At 35.9% G+C, this 23,971-nt stretch overlaps 1 protein-coding gene across 4 annotated transcripts; it reads right to left on the bottom strand.

Moving 5' to 3' along the window:
• Window positions 1–1,285: 1,285 nt before the first annotated feature.
• Window positions 1,286–23,571, bottom strand: LOC106720156 (inositol hexakisphosphate and diphosphoinositol-pentakisphosphate kinase 2). Of its 4 annotated transcripts, none has more exons than XM_045677766.1 (29): window positions 23,302–23,571; window positions 21,848–22,027; window positions 21,355–21,495; window positions 21,188–21,278; window positions 20,957–21,111; window positions 20,794–20,881; window positions 20,262–20,466; window positions 19,277–19,558; window positions 18,941–19,129; window positions 18,284–18,369; window positions 16,807–16,965; window positions 16,494–16,725; window positions 16,085–16,293; window positions 15,446–15,672; window positions 15,099–15,235; window positions 13,242–13,356; window positions 12,742–12,869; window positions 12,542–12,656; window positions 12,036–12,113; window positions 11,685–11,770; window positions 11,419–11,542; window positions 10,736–10,820; window positions 9,469–9,615; window positions 7,330–7,506; window positions 4,769–4,975; window positions 4,271–4,394; window positions 3,010–3,134; window positions 2,181–2,284; window positions 1,286–1,949 (listed from the first exon to the last, which is right to left on the bottom strand). In XM_045677766.1, exons 1-29 carry the CDS (start codon window positions 23,404–23,406, stop codon window positions 1,356–1,358), a joined length of 4,695 nt encoding a protein of 1,564 aa, XP_045533722.1. In that variant the 5' UTR covers window positions 23,407–23,571; the 3' UTR covers window positions 1,286–1,355. The 4 variants fall into 4 exon arrangements, with proteins under 4 accessions (XP_045533722.1, XP_045533721.1, XP_045533723.1 ...); XM_045677765.1 differs by lacking the exon at window positions 23,302–23,571 and adding an exon at window positions 22,623–22,842; XM_045677767.1 differs by lacking the exon at window positions 23,302–23,571 and adding an exon at window positions 22,623–22,842 and having other exon boundaries at window positions 21,860–22,027.
• Window positions 23,572–23,971: the final 400 nt, after the last annotated feature.

Here is a 23,971-nt window from a genome sequence, read left to right as displayed (position 1 = left end):
AACATTGTCTCATATCTATTTTTGCATGCATAAAAATATTTGTTATATGATGGAAATATGCAATATGTATTTTGTACCGAACTATCTAATTTGTTAATTTCTTTTTACAGAACTCTTATATGTCGCAAATGAATTAGTTTAAGGCAGTGTTTCCCAAACTTTTTGGATCCGTGTCCCATTTTTCAGGATGAACATGACTATTGGCCCCTTATAAATTTTGTTTAGAAATAAATTTCTCTCGAGGCCTAAATTTACAATGTTAGAGAAATAATTAAATACTACTTTTAGCTGACTAGATCAATTTCATATACATTTTTAAACACGAAAACACATATAAATAGTTTAAATGCAACGGATGTTTGTCTCTAAAACGTTTTTATGTACTTTTTAGCACTGGCTATCATTGTAAGGATGTAGCCTTAAGTTTTAAAAATCTCCGAATTGCCCCCCTCTAAATCCATACGTCCCCCAGGTGGGGCGTACGCCCCACCTTGGGAAACACTGGTTCAAAGTAACAATATTAAAGTGTAAGTAAAATTAATTTCTTTTATCATCATTCCAGTATGAATTGAATGGGTACATTGCAAAATTGTAACTTAAGATAGTCTGCGTAAGAGCTATCGACATTTTAATCACAGTAATTTTTCTCATGTTACTTGATATGTGCACTGTTTTAGTTTAACTTAGTTTATGATAAGAAGCACTAGGCTATCTTAGAATGCCTAACTTGATTAGCAGCTATGTAATTTCTTTTATGATTAAAAGGATTTATTTACAACTATTTTTTTATTTATTCTATCCACTTGTAAATATGTATTTTTAGTAGAAAAATGGCAATGGCAAAGTTCAGCCATGAACCGTTCAACTGTGCCCGAAGATTGCATTCAGCAGTATATATAATAATTCAAAAGGGTAATGAAAAATGTCAAGACCTCTGCGAGTACAGGGTTCAGTAGAAAATATAAAAAGTAAATTAAAACAGATCATAATTTGTCAAATTTCATATTTATTATAAATCCTATACTTAATATATTCATTATAATTGATCACAATAACAGCGTTATTAAATTAAATAGTAATTTACACTACACAATAGAAGCATCAGTGTTGTCACGGAGATGTTCACAATCTGAAATAATAACAAGTTTAATGTAACTTTCCGAAATTCAATACCTTCATATCAATTTAAGTTTGAAGTTTGCTAAGTTTATACGTAAATAGGAAGAAATTTCACAGTTTTCTATTTGTACTCATATCAGTGAGAACATAATAAAATTATTGATTAACGTATGTCCAATTAGATTTTATTGGTTGAATTTCGAAAAGTTGACAAATATCGGGCAATTGTTTTAAGGTTAGGTGTCAGTGATGCTGAAGCCAGGTTTGACACTAATGTTTTTCGCTTTGGTCACTAGAGGCGCGGCGAGCGTGTCAGCCTGCTCCGTTGTGTCAGTCGACTTACTGTCTGACGTGCTGGCGCGAAATTCTTCCTCGTCCACTAAAGTTGTCTTAAACCTGCTGCCGCCCGTCACCTGCGAGCTGACGTTACTTCTCTGAGCACTGCTATCACTATATCTTCTACTTCCGTTATTCAATATATCGTTTATTTTCGCTTTAGACTTATTATTATCTTTATTCTGCAAGTTCAACGAGTCCAAATTGCTCCATTGCTGTGAACTATCCGTTTTAAAACATTTATTCTTAACATCGTATTCGTTGTTATAGTTTTTACTGCTCGAAGGCATATCTTTGTACAAGTTTTCTTTAGTTTGTTGAAAACTAAGTCCGTATATATCCGAGGCTTTGCTCGTCGACGCCTCACAATCGTCCATCTTAACAAGATTGTCTGGAGACTGAGATAGTGATGTCAAATCGTTTTTAATAATTCTCATAGGTGACGAGCACGCGTCTACTGATAAAGTATCTTCATCATCTTCACCTTCTGCGCTCTGTACAGTAACCATAAAGAATTAGCAAAATTAAATTAAAATCAAGAAGTTAAATAATAAAATCAATAACATGTAAAAAATGTGTAAAATAATTTTAATTTTCTTTGAAAAGTTCATAGCTCGGTCGGTGCATCTCGCTCGTAACTGTGTTGTGTTTGAACATGTATTGTATATTATATTACTGAGTAGTGAAATGATGGAATGTTGTGAAGGCAGTGCATGTTGTCTCACCAGCAGGTCGTGGTCGGTGCCGGATCCGGCGGTCGCCTCGTTGCTGTTGAATTCCAGGTCTGAGGCGGCCGACACGGGCGTCACTTCACCGCTAATACACGAACCTAAAGTAAATACCACACATTTACAAATTGTTCATATTATGAATTTTGAAGTGAGCGACATCTTATAATCACTCAATCCTGAGCGGTGAGGTCCAAACGAGATATGCTTACGCGAGCTCCGTATGTGTTGTAAAATGGGTAACCTTATGAATGGTATAAGCGTGTTACAAATATGTGTACTTCATAACCTAAAATGTGTACCTCATTTTGTCATCAACACGCATAATAATTAAAGAATCAAAATTTACATCATTTGTTAACAGTGACAATGAAGTTTATTGTAACATTCCTCAAGCCACGTGCAATGAACGACCAAATACAATCTCTAGCTAGTATAAATTATGCTAGATGTTTCATGCATTTCTAAGAACATGTTCATGCACAAAAATGATGGTAGTTATATGTTTCACTGTGATATTACGAATTTACATAATGAAGTTTAGTGCCCAGACCAGCTTCAGGTGATATACCATAAGTGCCTGTTTGTAGCGTAGTTAAAAAAAAATATTTTGAAACGTTGAAAATTCTCACCAATTGATAGTTTCAATATACTAAATAAAGTGTCTAAAAAAACTATAATATCACCGCTTGTTACTTTATTGTTTTTTACCCTATGGGCAGGGTACTGGTTTCAAAACTAGGGTAATTACCCTGTGTAATGGACCTATGAAAGATCTCACGTGTCACGTGTGTGTAAAGTGGGCGGGGCGTAGATGTGCGTGTACCTGCGCGTGCGTGTGCGTGTGTCGCGAGCGCGCGCAGGCCGGCGTCGTGCGCGCACAACGTGGCCGCCTCCCCGTCCCACTGGGGCATGGGGACCACGCTCGCCACATTTCTACTCCAATAGCTACTGGAATCCACAACATTTTAATGCACCCCACTAACTGTTACTTCATACCGTCACTTCGAACCGTTTCTTTTTGTCCAAACCAACTCGAGTACGTACGTACAAAGATTTGAATTACGTCATACATCGTTAAGGGCGTATATACAGTTTGAAGTGAGGTTAAATGAAAATCAATGAATTATTTGTAACAACCCAACACAATACAGCAGATTCGTTTTAACATTTGAGAAATAATAAATCAAGATATAAGTAAAATTAAAAAAAAAACAACTTTATCATTAAATAATTTCGTATCTTATTTGTAAAATCACGATGAAGTTGCATTAACAGAACTGTCAAATCAAATCTGCTATTTTGTACGTTAAATAACACAAAAACAGTATTAGCAAAAATACAAATGATAAGCGTTAAATGAAAATATAAACAATGGAAGGCTAATAAGTTTTGCCGTGAGTTTGACTGAAATGTTGCCATCTCAATATTTTCACAGATAAAGTATTTAAAAAAAAACAGCCGTTTCTTATTTTGAAATTTTGGTATACAAATTTTATTTTATAGTAAAAGTAAATTACAAAAGCTAGAACACAAAACACGTAATCTGCCTAGTTTCATTCAGTTACATTATCGTAAAAAGAAAATTATTTATATGCACTAATTCCATGCAATTAGTTATTACTTTAATTTCAAAAGTTTAATTTAAACGTGACATTAAGTAAATAACTAATTCCATGTAGAAATTAATGTTTAATGAATAATGATTTAACGACAAATGAGCCACTGTATGAAATAATTAATTTATTTCGTAAGACATGCATAGATATGACATCTATCCAACTAACAATATTTACTATCCATGCAAAATAAGATGAGACTTGAATCGTAAGACGTCACGGTGTGTTTTTATATGTATTACATGTTAACGAGATTAAGCTCACTACACACCTTAAGTATGAAATTGAAACTTATGTGTGTAGACAACTGTACAGCCACGTGAAATTTAACTGAACATGTGTAGCCCACTTCACTTGATTTTAAATTATTCACAAATGATACGAATAGATTATAAAATGTATTAATACAATGTGTCACGGCAATCGAAACTTTTTTGTTATTGTGGACGTGTTGTATGTAGTTGTCACCTGTCTGGAAGTCGAGCGTGGTCGGTGTTTGCGGATGTGGGAGAGGAGGGCCCCGCGGAGGACACTCCGCTCGGCAACTCGCCCGACGACGACATCAACGATGACGGCCCGCTCCAACCAACACCTCGCGACAAAAAATCGCCACAATCTTACTTATACGATCGCTCAATGTTAACTCCTCATACTAAATGTATCCCGGAGGCCCTCTTTAGTGTTTAATTAACGAACCTGAGTGAAGCAATTATATAACAGTTGCTCTAAAGCCTTAATCACTGGTTGTTGTCTAAATGTGGATGGGTGCAGTTGACACCATTTTGTTATGTCTATTTTTGAGGGCGATACGAACATATTCTCGTGCTCGTACTGACAATGTTTACGATCGATGGAATTAGGTTTATAGTGAAAAAGTAAGTAAAAAGGACACCCATTTTTTACTCAGCTCGTGGCATATACAGAAGTATATGAGGAGCGTGCAAGTATATGTGTTCTTAGACTCACTGTTGGTGGGCGAGTGTCGCTTTGTGGTGTCTGTGGTGCAGTCTGCGGGCGTGTCAGGCAGGGCGCTGGTGCCGGGTGTGGCGTGCGGCGGTGTGCCCGCCAGCACGGGCGCTGCGGTAACTCGCTCTAGGAACGCGTCCAACTGGCGCAACGACAGCGCGTTGTGCAGCGTCTCCAGCGGTCGGATCGCAGGTACGCCGCCGTAACCTGCTCACAATGCATGCCTCAATACATGGACAAGGTCACATGACACGATACCGAATTAACCTTTTATTATCATTGTGAAGTAAAATATGATAAGTTCTTTATACGAAAAATACTTATCATTGACTAAAGTATTTGCTAATCAGAAACAAAAACCTTGTTTATTCGAACAGGAACTGTTGTCCGGATCGACATTCGTTTTCTATAACTAAAATTAGATGCAGATGCTTAAATGCAGTTGTAAAATATTAACATCTGCGTCCATTAAACAGTATTGCAACACGTGCACAAAATATGAGATATGTGTGGTATGAAGTCACAGCAGCGTGCTTGTGCATGTCGCGCGGACTGGAAAGAAACAAGTGCATCGGGTGCATTGCTTTTCTCGCGAATCTCATATTATTGCGCAGTTGTTGTACTTATGTTGGTCATCATTAACATTGCATTTTAATATTATCGAATTCTTTTAAGATTTTCTCAGCGATATGAGCTATAAATAAATTTAATATGTAACGTTGAATTGACAAATCTTTATCACGTGACGAAATTTGTTTTTACAAACTTTGTGTCATATTTGTTGAGTGAAATTTGTTCGCTATAATATTTATTGCTAGAAATAGACGTACACAAAGACGCGTAACAACGAACATTATATGTACATAAATATTAATAAATACTGCGCTTTAATGAACTATGTTGTTGCATATCTGTATACGCTGACTTACGTACTAAATATTTAGGTAATTGTTAGTAGCAATAAGATGCCCCAATAGCTTTACTAGCCCTAAATAACTACTAGCCTGATAGACGACTTCTTGCCGAATACATAGCAAAGAACACATTTCTTTTATCATAGCATGGGGAGCATGAAATTTCCACGTCTTATATCAAAAAATACTATATTACTTTACATATTTCAATGAGATTATTATTTGTATATATTTTGGACAAGTTATATTAAAATTTTAATTATTAAATGTAATTCTCCGAATGCTACAATGAAAAGAGTAATTAAATATTAAGATTAAATTAATTTGGCGTACCCACACTTCGCTTTGTTCGACTACTTTAATTAACTGGTCTTTTATGATCGACAAAAGTGTATTTCTCCTAAACAAATTATAACTACACTTATAATTTTTTTTAAGTGGAATATAAACCCAATTTCACCAGATACTACAAATTTAAGTAGAATCCCAATTTCTCCCAATTTCTTCCAAAACATGTTAGTCACAAAAAATAATAAACAGTGCAGTCAAATTAAATAAAAATGTAAAATATTTATTCAATAAATAAAAAGGTTAACATAGACAAAAAAAAAATAACAAGGTATTCAAAGAAATAAAATTGTTGGAAATAAAGATAACTATCGTGTCATTTGTTTTGACATTCATGCTTTTGTTTTGAAATTAATTATATCAAAAAAAAAATTAAAACATAAAAATATGTAAAGAAACAAAATTAATAATGGGAAGTATATACATAATTCTAATTAGATTTATGTTTTGTACAAGAACGACAGCAAATAGGAAGTTTTATAGGAGTGTGAATGATGATGGATAGATCCTAATTTATTTACTTTACGAATTTACTTATTTACTTAGCGAACACTATCAAAGTAATCATACGATGCAACAGTCGAATAAGTGTACTTTATTCAAGCTTATTATGAACTATTAAATATCACTCCGGCAAGGCTTCAGCATATCCACATAGAATTGAAGTTTAAGTTCCAAGTTCTTTTAGACTTCTTTAGCTGTCTTCGAATGTCGGGAGTTTTCAGGCTCTCATTCTACATGTTATATCGTACTTTTTTCACCTTCGTCTTGAAAATTTCTCTCATATTTAGTTTACTAATTGTAAACTTTAGACTCAAGCGAGATATACCAGTTTCTTGGTTTTACTCCTTCCTCCAAACGTATGTTGTGATGTTCTCTTTTCGTTATTCCTCAATATCCCAAATCATGATTCTGAAGTTTATTTTGTTATGCACAATTTAGATTTGTAAGTCAACTCAAAAGCTTGGAATATGGATCATAATCACGATTACACAGCAACATCCACTAAGCATATTTTTATTTAGCAGCAATAATTTAACTTTTCACAGGTCTTTATAAATCACTATATGTATATATGTCAACACAGAATCGTTCACTCTCCGGTTCAGATTTACTTTCTGTAGTCTTATCGACACTCTGGAAAAGTCCAGACACGACTCGAGTTGTCGATGCAAAGTTCTTTGCATGACGCAATGTTCAAACGCGTGAAATTGTTTACTTAACTGAATTGGGGTATTCCATTGTAATCCTTGAATATCGTAGGTAAGTAGTAGAAGTTGTAGCAATGTTGTTACTTACAGTTGGCGGCGGCGGCGGCGGTGGGTATCATGACGCGCAGATTGGGCGCCGAGCTGGAGCCCGAGATGACGGCCGTGCTGAAGAGCCCCGCGGCCCCGGCCTCCTTGTCGCGCACGGTCACGCCCAGCATCTTGAGGTAGGTCATCTGGCCGGCGATGCTGTGCCGCTGGCGCCGCCCTGCGCGCCACACGCTACAGCCCACTGCCTCGCCCCACGACCCCGCGCGCCCCGGCCTCTCGCCCGCCCACGCCCACGCCCACTCGGCCCGCGCCCGCGCCCGCTCCCGCGTCGCGGATATAGGCGGGGACAATGATAGGGAGCGCGCCTCTTTGTTACGTTTTACGACGCGAATGGGGATGAATTAATGTTACGTGAAATAGATGCGAGCGGAGTGTTAGATAGGTGGTGATAGAAAGGAATAGAATTAATTAATATATCCTTTAAAAAAACATAAATAAAACATATAAATAGATACTGCTTCAAGCGTGCAAGATTTTACTATAGAAACATCCTAATCTATCAGTGAGGGTACTGCGACTGACGACTGGCCTTTAGCCGCGCGAAACACGAGTGAAGTCGTATGGTTTCCCCTGCTCCCACTTTAGGTTCCAAGTGATCGCAGGACAAATATCGAGACTGGTGGCTCGTGTTTCTCGCGTGCAATATGTTAGTTGCAATCTCATGCACAACCAAACAGTAGTGAAAGGTCGCGAGGCGGCGAGAGGGCACACAACACACAGGATCGCCGGCCAGACTGATCTACCGAAAGGTGCCGCGCGACCACGCTACTCACTCCACACTGACGTCACAACTTGTCCGCACACAGACAAACATTTCTCAAAGGGTACTTAGCTGTACAATGAGATCGTAGATTCCCCGTCTCATACATTTGTCACGATAGATGTTATTGTCATATAGAAAAGACACAGTTACAGTGACATATAGGACACAGGGAACCGTTACAATTTGTTGTTAAAATGACAAACCTCATATTTAAGCCGGTGATTACAAAAGTACTCGATAGATGCATTGTAAAAACAAAATGTGGATCCGACGACGTAGCCTGAAAGTGAGATGAAAGACTTACGGAAAGAAGGGGGTCAAAATGAATTTCGCCCGCGCATATGTTATTAAAACGTGATTTCTGCTTCCTAACTATTATTCACCTCGATTTAACCCTTCATACATTTACAAATAATGTGTTTTATAATATCATTGTAAGCTTCAAACACTTTTTCATTTTCCACTAGGTTTAGTTATAATTTTGCCGACATAACATTGAAATTTTATTACATTCCTATAGGAACGTTAAGCAATATGTACCAGACTAAAGCCACATTCATAAGGCTGACAAATATCTTTTTCCCCGTTTTATCCAAATACCATATACTACGTTACAATTTCTAAGACATCAAAAGAATATTTTTCCCCAACAAACGTATTCCATAATCTTTCATTCTTCACAGCCATTCTGCTCACGCATTGCATTTTCGCAATATCGAGAACATTTCTCTTTCACATCGCAAATATTTAAAGGGTTTAATCTGAGTGGCATCGTCTTATAAACACCAGCTGTTAAAAATAAACACGACGCTCACGTAATCATTTCAAAGAGGAACAAGTGCTGAATAAAAATTAACAAGAAATGACAAGACAATTAAAATGGAATAATTTTTGATTGCATCAAAGTTGAAATATTCCAAACAACTTTTTTTTTTTTAAACGATTATAGCTTTAAACATACTACGACATATTATATAAAATCCTATATCAAAATTGAATATGTTTCCAAAAATAATACGTTTAGTCTTTTCTTGTTCCTCCTCGAATTTTCTATCTTGAATTCGATTTTTATTTGACCTATGAAAATTACCAAATATTCCATACAAGACAAAAACACTTTACCTTAATAAAACTATTCTAAATCCTGTTAAGATAACACAATAAATAGGTCAATCATTATATCAAAAGCCTCGTATATCAAGTAATTTACTCTGAGGCGTATCTCTTCCAAGATGGCCGCCAAAAGGTTTAAATACCAAATATTTAAAAACAGATTATCTTGTTAACCCTGCGATTGCTGTATGGAATTTTCGGTGTTTGTCAAAGGTCACCATGAGTAGGTGATGTGCGACTGACCTTCGTCGTCATCGAAGCACTGGAGACTCTGGTAGCGGTCGGTGGAGGGGAGCGCGCGTCGACACACGAGGTCGTGAACGACCGCGCGCGACCCGAGACGACCCAACACTTGCTCACGCAAATTGCAGTAAAACGTGTCGTCTCCGACTAAAACATTCACTCTTACCATAGAATTCTACTTTGACACTTGTATTAATACATATTGTCTCTGTTATGTCAAAGGGAATAAAAGGGATGTCAATATATACAATCGAATCTGAATAAGCGAGTACAAAGGAACGCGATATTTTTTCTTGTTATGGAGGTTGTTCGTAGGAACCGGACTACTCACTCTTTTAGAGGTTTCTCACTTATCCAGTTTCAAATTGTATTAATAAAAGTGTCACTTCATTATTTCTGGGCTTACACCGAACACGCGCCTAAACTTAAATTTATAAAATGTATAGTAAAAAAAAAACTACTTCCAAAAACTATTTGTTCATTAATATGTTATGATTTAAATTAAATAAGATTTCATTACAGATCATATAACCTACAACCTACCAAGTGACCCTTTTCTAGGATGTAATTCTCGATGGCATATATACCATACATCGACAAACAAAAACTTTATACTCAAATAATATATTAAGGTTTTAAAGAATAGTATTTTTTATATTCCTACTGTTTGTGCACTTAAATAAATTTTCGTAATTTTTTATTTAAAATATTTATTTAAATTTAATTTACTGCAATTTACGTAACTCGATTATTAGTTGTAATGAAGTTAAATTGCCTAAAATGATTAAATGATAATACTACACAGGCACTAACACAGGGAGAACTTAATTTCAAACTATAATACTTTATACTTAACACCCCACTAACATCTTTTTTTTATTTTAACTTAAAATGTAGTTATGAAAAGAAAAATTAACGAATATTTTTTAAATGTTAAAAAGAAACGTGTAAAAAAAACTATTGTACTTTTTTGGTTTTTTACAAAATTCTATAAAAAAAATCTCTGTACTTTAAACCAAATGGAAAAGAATTATAGCAATAGAAATAAGTATATTTTCAAATTTGATTGTTTTTCCATCAGACACTAACAATATCTAAAAAAAAAAACAATAAAGTAGTTTTTTTAATATGAAAATTAAATAAAAGGTATATTCCGAATCTTAGTGCCTGTCACTATATTAATTGGTTGCTGTTAATAAAAATATTCAATACGAGCAGTTAGAACATAATCCAATCAAAGCAGAGCCACGAGCGCTCACTCACTTACCATTGTCATGGGTCTGCTTATGCTGGTCGTAGCTGCGGGCACGCGGTTGCGGCTCTTCAGACTCCTTGCACTCTTTCTCTTCACTCTAAAATAAAGTATTAAAAAACAATTTATTTCAACAAAATTCCATTATTTATTGGAATGTATACTTAGTGTTAACGCTAATAAAACTATTAAGTGAGAGTTTCAACACAGTAAAAAAAAATCACACATACAATCTGAAATGTTACAAAAAAAATTTTTTTTTGTTTTTAATTCAATAAAATTTGGATTAATTTAAGATGATATAATGATTATCTTCTATATATATAAAAGAAAGTCGTGTTAGTTACACTATTTATAACTCAAGAACGGCTGAATCGATTTGACTGAAAATTGGTGGGCAGGTAGCTTAGAACCAGGAAACGGACATAGGATAATTTTTACCCCGTTTTCTATTTTTTATTCCGCGCGGACGGAGTCGCGGGTAAAAGCTAGTCTTATATATATAAAACAAAGTCGTGTTAGTTACACTATTTATAACTCAAGATCGGTCGAACTGATTTAGCTGAAAATTGATGGGGAGGTAGCTTGGAAGTAGGAGACGGACATAGGAACTTTTTTATCTTGTGTGAATTTTTTTTATTCTGCGCGGACGGAGTCGCGGGTAAAAGCTAGTATAGTATGAATTGAATTTTTACGACCTGTGAGTGTTCCCGCAGCACGCCAGTAGCGGGCGCGAGGGCGTGGCAGCGCGCGCGCAGCTCCTCGTTCAGTCGCGCTGCGAGTGACACCGCCTCGTGCCCGCTCACTGTATAGTGCTGATTACTGAAAAATACATCATTACATTTTATAATAACTCATAATCATAACGTTACATACTGCAAAAAAAAATCGTTACCAAATTAATGTTTATGAAAAAAAAAACCTGAAAAACAAAGGTAAAAATCGGTATAAATTGGGCACTCACCATATTGGTATAGGATCCGAAGGTCTCAGTTTTGACATCAAGGTACTCTTGAGGGAGAATGCACTGTCCATATAATCCAAATTGTCCTGTAACACAGGTAGACAAGTGCGACTTTAATTCATCAGTTTTTGTAGGTAGATTTAAGTTATATAACATATTAGCAAGTGTCCGCAACTTCGTCCGCGAGAAAATAAAAAAAATAGTAATAAATAAAGGCTATAGTCACCCGGAGATAGTTTAGCTTCTCAAAATTCAGTGCAAACAAACAAATCTTTTTTACAATATTAGTACAAATGTGACCAAGTTATTACATAAAAAGTAAAGTTATATACATTTGAACTTTATCCTTACCGGTTGCAATGTTTCCTGACTCGCCATCTGATCGTCTTCTCCTTCTTCCTCTATACATTTGACTTCATCAGACGAACTCTGAAAATGTTACATTAAATTCTATTCTTCGACATTTTTATATAGGTACATTTTGTATTATTTTCACATAAGGAAAATGGAATAAAAAGACTTGAATAATATTGAATCAGTCTTAGTTTTTTTTTTTTTTTTTATAAGAGAAGGGGGCAAACGAGCAGCGGGAACACCAAGGTGTTCATCGACGCCCATGGACATCTGCAATACCAGAGGAATCGCAGATGCGTTGCCGGCCTTTGAGAAGATGATATGCTCGCTTCTTGAAGGACCCTAAGTCGTAGCGGTTTGGAAATACCGCCGAGGACAGACCATTCCACAACGCGGCGGTACGCGGTAGAAAGCTACGCGAAAACCGCACGGTTGTGGATTGCCAGCCATCTTAGCTATACCAAAAGTTGGTTGTATGTTGATGTAAGAGTGAATGTGGTTACCGAGTTGTTGGTGGTGGAGTGGTTACGGCTGTGAGGTCGGAAACCAGGACCGGGCGGCAGATTCTTCTGCACGCAGCAGTTCACGCCAGGACTGAAGTGCAGCTCCACGTGGAACCTGTCACCAATATGTCTTTTAATATTAAACACATTTATGGAATCTTTAGAGTTCTATATTTTATTTAGTAATGTGAAAATATTACCTTTCTTCAGATGAGGGATCCTTAGTTGGATCTTCGTACAACATGACGACGATCTGCGACATATAGTTCAGCTCCGACACCATTGATACGTACTCCATCGCTCTACGCCATTGCTCATCTTTGAGTACCTGGGAAATTCAAATATTGCTATATTTTATTTTATAACTAGTTGTCGCCCGCGTACAATTAAAAAAACTTAATCAATAGCCTATGTGTTGTTCCAGTCTATGTTATTTCAGGTCAGTCTATGTTATCTATGCCAAATTTCAGGGAAATCCGTTGAGCCGTTCTGAAGATACCATCAAACAAAAAACATACATACATCCATCCAAACATTCGCATTTATATTATTAGTAAGTAAGATTATGTTCTCAATTAGAACATAAAATAGTGTAATGGTCACCATGTACAGGAAATGACGATTTTAGTATATATTACTGAAACTTACACTAAATGGATCACTTGACTGTGAGTGCAGACATGCGTTAATTGTGACTTACATCGAGCAGTCCGCCGAAGCGCAGTACAGTGAGCAGCGAGTGCACGTGGCTCTCGCTGGTGAAGTAGAGGCGCGTGCGCACGTGCCGGCCCGGGCTCGACACGCCGTGGCTGTATCTAACACAACACACACCATTCTTACACATACAAACAGTGGTGGTGATAACTAAACATCCTACAAACCATTTACTTTGCCTTTTAAAAATACAGCATAAAGTACAAGTTTTATTTATTTATTTATTTATTCTTTAGCACTTTTATAAGTACAAGGAGGACTTAATGCCTAAAGGCATTCTCTACCAGTCATCCGGTATATGAGAGGAAAGTATAATTATGTGCAGGGCAGATATGAATTGAAGATACTATTTTACTAATACAATATTATGTAATACAGTAATATATTAGAAATAAATAAGTATAAATAAAATATTGTATATAATATTGATAAAACATTGTACATGTAGAAGAAAAAGAATAATGCCCGAATACTGAAACGTTACTTAAATATCTCCTTTCGTAAGCATTGCTTACAATTTAACAGACGTCAAAATTTAAGTGGAATACACAAACGCAAATCAAGACATGTAAGCGCGTGATTCCGTAAGTAGACGTATTATTTTTACGTCATGGCAACATCCTTTGTTTTCTATCAAAGAGTGTATAAAAAATACTTGTTCTCGATTACGTTTTCTTAAAATTCACTTTACGTATCCGTTTCACGCAGCATGGCTTGGACAACCTATAGTTGTAAGACGTGTTCGTTCCCAAATAGTAAAGAAAATTAAAATAAAAATACTAAATACTCAAAAATCAAAGAAGGTTGTTAAAAATATCCTTTCTGTTTAAATTAGTTTTAAATAAAAAAAAAAAAAAAATTGACCTTACTTTTGTAGAATGGAAAGCATCTGGCGTTATGTTTTGACAAGTTTAAATTAATAAAATTTTAATAAATCATAATATCATAAAGACACTTTTTAAGCAGTTTAAGCGGGCGCAGACAGATGTCGCTACAAACCTATTTGCGATTTCGATATATTCTCGTTCAGTCGGCTTTTTTATATAAATATTAGCTGTCGCCCGCGACTCCGTTCGTGCGCAGTTAAAAAAAACTTTATAGGGGTATGAATAATAGATTTCGGCCGATTCTCAGACCTACTGAATATGCTCACAAAATTTCATGAGAATCGGTCAAGCCATTTCGGAGGAGTACGGGAACGAACATTGTGACATGAGAATTTTATTTGTCTGAAAGCGATGATAATGATGAAGCAGACATGTTAACACCTGATTTTCACTTTTAAGATAGCTCGCGACCACTCTTAAATTGTTGGCGTACTTAAGTCGACATGACAGTTTTTTTGACAGCAAAATGTCGTTGAGTGACGATCCAGTATAAGAAATGTGATTTGAGTGGCCTTTAAGCATGGTACGATTTGATTGGCATCAAAGTTGAGATGCGTCTTTAACTGACTTACGAAAATTCCATATTGTAGTTTAAGCGTGGTCTTATAATTTAAGACGCTCTTACATATTTAAGTGACGTTTCAGTATTCGGGCATAAGATAAATAAAAACTCTAGATTAATAAGTACAATAATAAGCGATAACAGCGAGAAGGCTACTTATGAATGGAGTCTCATAACATAATGATGCCGAATCAGACGCTTGAAAATAATTTTGGAGGAGGCTCTTTTAATGTTAGGTGAAAGATCGTTCCACAGTCTAACAGCTGTCACAGAGAAGGATTTATCCAAGAAGGACGAGTGATGAATAGGCGCGGATAGTGAGAGATTATCAGAGGACCGAAGACTTTTACTTTGATTTAAAACTAAAAGTAGAAACCAAGGCTCAAAATCATACCTCGGATTTAACCTGTTAACAGTTTCTTCACCGGATTCTTCAATATTTCTTTGCAAGTCCGCTCTTATCTTCTTCAGAAGCGGCGTACAGATACCTTGACTTATTGTCAGCTTTTCTTGTACTGTGAGACCGTACTCCTAAAAAAAATAATTCTATTTTCAAACATCTAAAAAAAATCAATTACATTTAAGTTAAAAAAAACGAATATGTTACCAGTAAGTTTTCTATTTAGTCAAAAAATATGTCAAAAAAAGAAAAATAAATATAAAACTTAACAGGCTGGCCATAAATAAATAGTACAGTCTTCAAAAAAAGTATCAATGTCCATTATATTATATGTTACTTACTTGTGGTATTACAATGTCTGCTAAATACTTGGCGTATATGTATAGCTCGCCGGCCTGGTCGAACTGCAGCGTGTGCTGGTTGTGCTGCAAGTCGTACTTGATGCAGTCGTAGATGTCCGGGATCTTCGATATGTCGTAGCTCTTGTTCTTCGTACAGAAGTCCTTCTCTATCTTACCCCAACGACGACCCATTAACTCCCAAGTCTCGCCGTGGTATAAAATTGTATCTGATCAAATAAACAATTAGAATCAGTATACAAAAACTCGTCCCTACTTTTTTTTGTTACTTACTAAATTTTTGTTTTTTTATTTCATAAGGTGGCAAACGAGTCAACGGTCACCTGAATCCGCATAATAGCGAAGCGACCGCTGCCCATAGACATCCGCAATCACAGATGCGTTATCTACCTTTACTCGAAACAGGAGGGGATGCACAGAAAGAGGATATATTCTCTTACTATGCGTTCCCTCCTCCGTCAAATCCACTTCCCCTTTCTATCCAATATATTGTGGGTATGTGTGCGTGTTTTTGTTCGTATGTGTTCGTGTGTAAGTGCGTATACGTGCGTGTATGTGCCCGTACTTTACGTATGTGTGCAATATGTATAACGTGTTTGTGAATGATGTGCGTGCACTCACCTTTAGTCTTGGGGTCGTCGCGCTTGGCGAGCACGATGTGCACGAGGCGCTGTATGAGCGCGTGCACGTGCGCGCAGCAGCGCACCGGGTTGCTGACCAGCTGCATGGCCGCGCTGATGCTGAGCGAGGAGCACGGGTTGATGCGCGCTCGGTCCTCCTCCGTGAACTCGCGGTCCACCTGCATCGCCTCGTGCAGGCGAGCCTTGGCCCTGAACATCACACTTCTGTCACTTGTATAGTGGAAAAAACAACACTGCTGGTGTCAACATTTGTATTTTAATTAATCACTAAAAACTGACTGAAAGGGAACGAAACGAAGCTGAAAATTACTATAAACAATTAAATCGATTGATAACAATGACTACTGGCATAGACAAATTTCCTGTTGAAAGTTACTTCTAAAACTTACATGTTTTGTACTTTAGACGAATCACAATCATTATCGAGCAGTCCATTAGTGTTGGCGGACTTGACCATCTGCACCAGGATGGGCGTCAGCTCGCCCTCCAGCGCCAGCAGACCCTTGGCGAAGGCTGCGGCCGTCATCTGCACGCGCCCCTCGTCTGACGCGTAGATCTTGAGATCGTGTCGAAACGTTGAGTGTAGGCGAAGCAAGCCTAGTCCTTGAGTACTTCCTTCACCTGGAAACATGAAAAATATCTCTGTAATACACAATTTTTGTTATATAAACGGTCGGTCAAGTAATTCTGCATGAGTCTCACCCGGTATATGTCTGCCCTGTCCGCCGGGGTACATGCAGCGGAACATGCGGCCGAGCTCCTCTGCCTGTATGCGGCCAGCAGGGGTCAGCTCCCCGCCCCACTTGAGGATGAGCACCAGAGAAGGCTCGCCCCCGCCTCCGCCCGCGCCCCCGCTGCCTGCTACAACAAAACCTCATGTACACACCTACTATCGAATTATCCATTCTATAATATTGTTATTGTTGTATTTGTATTTTTAAACTCAAAGATCTCAGTAGCTAAAAATTTGGAAGTCTTTCGGTATTATTATGCTCTACTGACATGCCATGCTGAGGGCTATTTTATATAACGCTGGTAAAGTTATGAGAGAAAGGAACAAAACTTTGAAGCGATCAATGGTTTTCACAATTGAGGTCAACGTACTCGAGCCGGCGCTAATTTTTAATCAAATCAATTTGAAGTTAAAAAAATCTAAAAGCAATCTCTTTGTGAATATCAATACATAGTATAAAACAAAGTCGCTTTCGCTGTATGTCCGTATGTATGCTTAGATCTTTAAAACTACGCAACGGATTTTGACGCGGTTTTTTTTAATAGATAGAGTGATTCTTAAGGAAGGTTTGTATGTATAATAAATGCATAATATAGTAGAGAAACACTGATAAATTTAAAGTTTTCTAATGTGATGTCGTAAATAAGCACGTTTTTTTGCGCTTATATTGCAAACGCTGGCTGAACTCTACGAGATAGACCAAAATAATGTACTACAGTATTGTTCACCTTAAAAAGTTCAACAAAAAAGTCCGCGATGGTATATGTCTATCTCTTAGGGATAACCCAGCATAACCATTTTTATTCTTTTACGAAGTGATTTTAAACAATACAGCATTAATCCTTATCCATTTAAGTACCTTAAATAAATTGTGCATTTATTCTGTAGTAGGTATATTTTGCATTGCACCCGTGCGAAGCCGGGGCGGGTCGCTAGTACTTTTATAAAGAAAATATTTACGCAAAACTATATTTACTAACTTTTACAGCCGAGACTTAGAGGAATTAACAAAAAACAGCAAGCAAATTAATGATAAAAACTGATCTAAGATGATAAAAGGATGAATGAATAGCAAGTTTTACCAAGTTTGTGGCTAGTGTGTGTGTATGTTTTTTTTTGTTTTATATTCTTTGTGTGACAATAAATGTTTTTTCTTTCTTTCTTTCTATTAACTTAGATTATCTTATTAATAACAAAAAGATAAAAACCAATGAATGAATGAATGTAATAATTTCTTTTTGTAAAATCTGTTAGATATAATTCCTAATTATTTCTTAAATAATTTCAGTGTTTTTTTTTTAATTTTCGGGTACATTTATGTCAGTATGTTATCTCGAAACTCCACTGACGTAATGTTTAAACATATTTTTTTCAAAGAGAATGAAAGAGATAAGAATATGTTTTGTTTGAGGATGTGAGTGTGTGTGTGTGTGGCGGGCGCGTTACCGTCATCAGAGCTGGAGCCCCGCGGCCGACCTCGCGGCTGATACTTCATCTGCACCTTGCGGTTGATGCCTGAGAAGTGACCGTACCTAAAAAAAAAAAAATTATCATTGCACACATACTTTTTTAGAAACAGAACTTAATTACGATATATTTGCATAACTTACCTTAATTTAATTTAGATTTATAGGTTATAAGGAAGAACATAATTCGTAAAGAAATGATAGAAAAGATTATTAATAAGACTAACTGCAAACTAACTGTAGCTCAGGAATTCGTTTGCGCGGCAATAAAAAAAACTTAATTCGTAGCCTATGTGGTCTTTGAGAATATGTCCTACACCTATGCCAAATTTCAGCGTGTTCCATGAAGCCGTTCTGGAGATACCTTCTAACAAACATCCACCCATTCATTCCAACATTCATATCTAGGTACATATATATAAAAGAAAGTCGTGTTAGTTACACTATTTATAACTCAAGAACGGCTGAATCGATTTGATTGAAAATTGGTGGGCAGGTAGCTTAGAACCAGGAAACAGACATAGGATAATTTTTACCCCGATTTCTATTTTTTATTCCGCGCGGACGGAACCGCGGCTAAAAGCTAGTTTATAATATTAGTAAGAAGTAAGATATCATCATAGTATTTGTGACGTACATTTCAAGTACACTCTTGAGTTGTTCTAACTTGCCCTGCTTCTCCTCAATCTCGGGGTCAGCGTGCCGCGTGTGTATGTCAGCGAGCAGCGCGCGCGAGATGTCCAAGATCTCCTGCAGCTGCTTAGGACGCTTCAGCTTCACGTGCCCACGCTTGAAACCCTCGTATTTCTCAAATATTTCAAAGAATCTAAAAAAACAAATTTGTAGTTCTGAAATTGTGTACAATAATACAGATTTTTTAAACACCAAAGGGTTAATTTTCCAGTGATGGAGGTTTTCTACCTTTAATTCTACAAGAATACAAGGTATGCTACAAACAGAAAAGACTGGAAACCTTGGATGTCGAACTTCGACTTTCATCTTCTGCTTTGGAGTGCGGTCGCCGTGCCGGATGACGCCGACGACGCAGCGCAGCTCCATCATCTTGCCGAAGGTGGTGGGCACGATGGGCGGGTCGTCCAGCTGGAAGGGCACCGACCAAGGGATGTGCAGCGTCGGCGCCAGCTCGCGCAGAATCATATTGCCAAGGATCTTGGCGCAGTCGTCGTAGTACTTGTTCGAGTTCTTCACGAACGAGAAACCGTTCACGTCGCATACGAACGATTTGCCGTTAGCCCTAAACAATGCATTGTAAGAAATAGGAGAAAGCTCAGTAAACAATTAGTAGACCTTAAATTGTATTTTAGGAATTAGTGAAGTTCTTTTGTTACCACAGATTTTTTTAATATGTTTGTTGATTGTTGAAAGTCTGTCCGAAATTATAAATTAACCCAATCACTTTCCGTAAAGCATAATTTTTATATATATTTTTAATTAGTTCGAATTATATATAACCTTATAATTTATAGTCTAGTGTCTATTTAACGCTTTTGACTAAAATTTTATAAAGGTGATGATATAATTAAAAAAAAAACATCAATTCTGCCGACAAATATTCATAGTCAAGGTTGCTTTTCAGTTATCTCTAGCGATTTACAATGTACAAGCAATTGGGCCTCAGCCAAGTGTTTTACGTCATACGTTCTTTACCTATTCATGTTATGCCACAGATATTTCAGTTATTTTTAATATAGTGAATCTAAAATGAAACTGGAAAACTTTTTTTATGGCAAAAATAACTAAAACCTGTACAATAACTTTTCCTTCATCCTCTTTTTAAAATAACCAGCCATCGATATCGTAAATACCCACAATGTACTATAAATATGATATACATAACGTTGGTTTTGTATACATATAGTACACAACCAATCTAAAAAAACAAACGTACATTTGTATGTTTCAAGAAAGCACCATTTTTTTTTCTACTCTAGACTTACCTCAATAAATCGAAGCCGCACACAGTTTGCTTGAAGGCCAAGCAGACCTTACGAGATATCAGCTTCTCTTGATTAGATAGTATAACGGGGTATCTGATCTCCTTTCCTTCAGAATCTCGCTCCACTTTGCCGTCCAGGGCTGGACTCTTCCTAGCCTCGGCATGCGCATAATCCGGACCCACCGTGTACACTTTCACATCTGTGCCTGATTTTAATTATAATTTCAATCAATTTCTTACAAAATGTACAAGACACTCCGGACTATGAAATGTGCTTTCATTCGTCGAAACGATTATGCTTTATATAGAAACTCTTCCATCTTGTATTTCAAAATAACTAACAGTGAATTTATTGCATATGTCAGTTGCTTTGTGTGCGTGTAATTTACGATGCAACCTATATTCAAATACAATGTAATTCTTACAATCATTATAATTAAATTTACAAGCAAAATTTTATATACTTTTTGTACATTTCTCTAAATCTCAATTATGTTTAATTCGAACCATTGTATATAATTTATTGTACTCACCATCCGTCGGCATAAAGTCTTCATATATAAACGAACCAGTTTTCCTTACTCTAGATTCTGGTGAATAAATACTACTGCGACTACCAATCTGACGAAATAAAACATATTAGTTATACTTAATTACTTGCGATTTAAAAATGCGAATTATAAAATATTCTCTTACTTTCCTAAACAGACGTTGACTGCCGCCACCTGCCGAAGTCGGGTAGTAAATGTAAATATTGTGGTCTTCCGCCGACACAGGTTTTTCCACGAAGGGTTTATTGAACACAACACCATTCACTTCCACATGATCCTCCGATTCCACTAACTCGTGATCTACAACAAACGACAATATTACCACTCGAGTTACACAAACAATACACTACTAAAAGTCTAGAACAATGTAACATACGCTTTGGGTCTGGTGAATCTCTATCTAAGACGGCATATCTTGGTATCTCTATTCCTTCACCTTCTAATATTGCGTATACTTTTCTACGATCCTGTTGAATATAAAGAATGAATCATAAATTTAAATAAAAAGATCCTGTCTAAAAAGAGCTCTGAAAAAAGTATTACCTGTATATCATATTGCATATGCAAGTTGTTTATAACATATGGCTTCCTTAACTTTTCATATTGAATGGCTTTATCGAGTGGGAAGCCTTTAGAGTGAAAAGAGATTAAGCAATCACAGATCGGCCATTCCTCAACGGGTTTCTGCAATCAACTCATATAATGTAAATCATCTAGAAAAATCTGTAAACACTTTCAAGGTTGTTACAATGATTTAAAGTTAAATATGAGACGGCTCTGATGTAAATTAGGCATTTTATAACATGCAAGCAGTGACATGCCGCAGGTGAAGTGTGGATATGTGTAGTCTCAAACACATTAACACCGGGTTAATTGTGAAATAAACCAAAATTGTAAAGTAGTGAAACAAAATAAGCATTTCCATCCTTACAATCAGTTGAAGGCCTTTTAAAATTAATAAAATTGTTTAATTTAAAAAGCCAGTCCCTTATTAAAATATTTTATTCCACTACTGAGGTTAGATAGTGTGCAGAACCTTAAGGATAACCTCCTCAGGGAAAACTATCATCTTGATGTATTCAAATTCATCGAGACGTGTTAGTATTTCCTTCATGGGCTTCGACTGCGACTTCTTGGCCATGGCGCAGACGCCCACCGCCACCTTCTTGCCGCCATCACACTGCGCCTCAGGCGACTCGCACAGCTCCAATTCACCCTGTAACAATGCTTTAATAAAAAAAACTATCCCCGATGACTTTGTCTACAAGGAGTTGGCAAAATCATATTGTTATATTAGTGATTTCAAGGTCAATTAGGGCAAATGTTTAGAAAAAAATTAGAAGAAGCCCATGGTTCAGTAGACATAATGCTCTAATGGTACAAATTGGTTATGCACCATTTCATAAACCAAATAAACTGAACATTTTATAATTCTGGAAGCAGCAAGCTTTGGACTTTGGTTAGTTCTGTAAAGACATCATAATCTATATAAAATTATATAGAAATAACAAATAATATTATGATTTATATAGAATTAAATGGTCTTTTAATGATACAGACTTTTGTGACAATTTAAGTTGTAAAAGTAAATTAATTAATTTTCCAATTGGATAAATAAAATGTTATTAAATAAATTATAAGAAATGTAATGTTTAAACTATATTTTTTTATAATTTACTTTTAAAAAGATGAAAGTTCATTAAATAACATGATTTATTATGTTACAATGTTAATTTGCATTTATATCAAAGACAATAACAAAAATAAAAAAATCATCAAGGACAATAACAAAAATAGAATTGTTATCTCACATCAGGTAAACAATCATCACAAAAACATAAATCATCTCCATTTTCTTCTTTCTTTTTGTTCCTCCATCTTTTAAGTCGCCACCAGTCTTTCAGCCATTGCCACTCCATCACCACTCACTATATTATTGTAATTATCACTTCTAACACACTTATCAATTTCTATGATGATAGCAACAACAGTACTACTTTGTGATTGGTTCCTGTCACTTTGTGCATGATAACCAAGATAAACTTGACAATGTATGTTACATTACCTCACTTGTCATTGTCACTATAGTGATAGTTATAAATAATCCTCACTCTATATATTTATGATAACTATTGTAATATAGCTGTTATAAACTGTTATAAACAAAATAAATTTACTATTTTCAAAAGAATTTAACATTCTTTACATGACTCAGAGTAGAAGTGGGCTGCTAATATTTATTTAAGATATTAATGTTTGTGTATGATTATAGGATAGATTAAGAAGTATTCACACTTATAGTTTTTCTAGCATTAAGTTTTTACCTTAATAAAAATTTTAAGCTCTCTAGAATGAATATTAAATTAACTAATATGCTTTAAGTAATTATTTTTAATAATAATGGAAAACTTTACCAACATCTCATATTGTAGGACATTCCTAGTTTGTACACAAAAATTTTAATTGAAAAGAAAGTGATAAATTGCTTACAGGTGATCTTATGGGAACAAGATTTCCATCATTTTCGACGTAAAACTGTGGCTGAGAAGCTTGTCGCAAGCCTTGGTATCCATGTTCAAGCTCAGTGTATGACATTACCTACATATACAGTTCTAAAAGTTTGCGAATTAACTAACAAAACCCGTAGCTGTTTACACACTATCATGCGTCAAAACAATTATACTAAAACTAAAAATATTTGTAATGTTTATAATTTAAAATTTTGACTATACAGTTATCGTTCAATACTGTGAAAGCAACTTTTGACATTTGACAAACAAATTGACAATGACATATTTGTCGTAGAATATATAAATCCAAAGAGAAATGAAAGTTAAGTGCAGATGCAGACGTAGTTCTAACTTCAATAAATTTAATGCAATAAAACAATATTTAATGCCCATCGTTACAACGTGACGTTGTTGGATTTTGATGGAGTGTCAAATGTGACCTATTATTAAATGACCCCGCTTTAGTAATTTTCACCACAATCTTTTAACCGTCTCAAAAAGTCTTCTAATTTTTTGAATAAATCTTTTCTTAGAAGACATACTAAAGTAAACTTATTTTGTAGTAGTACGGCAGTATGGACTTGTAAGAATTTCAGTTGCTGTTTTAGGAACAATGTTTTCTTCTGGGTTCTCTATATGGATTCTGTGGT

Source organism: Papilio machaon, chromosome 4 (genome assembly GCF_912999745.1).
Source record: "Papilio machaon chromosome 4, ilPapMach1.1, whole genome shotgun sequence".
In the NCBI taxonomy this organism is placed as follows: Eukaryota; Metazoa; Arthropoda; class Insecta; order Lepidoptera; family Papilionidae; genus Papilio; species Papilio machaon.
Note: the sequence above shows the minus strand (reverse complement) of the source record. Positions and strands in the feature narration are given on the sequence as shown.

Excerpts from the sequence above, each read along its gene's own strand:
- LOC106720156 (XM_045677765.1), bottom strand. The coding sequence starts at position 22,730 with ATGGAGTGGCAATGGCTGAAAGACTGGTGGCGACTTAAAAGATGGAGG. Across the intron at positions 21,496-21,847 it reads CTGAGGAGGTTATCCTTAAG|AAACCCGTTGAGGAATGGCC; the intron begins GTTCTGCACACT and ends AGTTGATTGCAG. Across the intron at positions 16,726-16,806 it reads ACAGGGCAGACATATACCGG|GTGAAGGAAGTACTCAAGGA; the intron begins GTGAGACTCATG and ends TCATGTTTCCAG.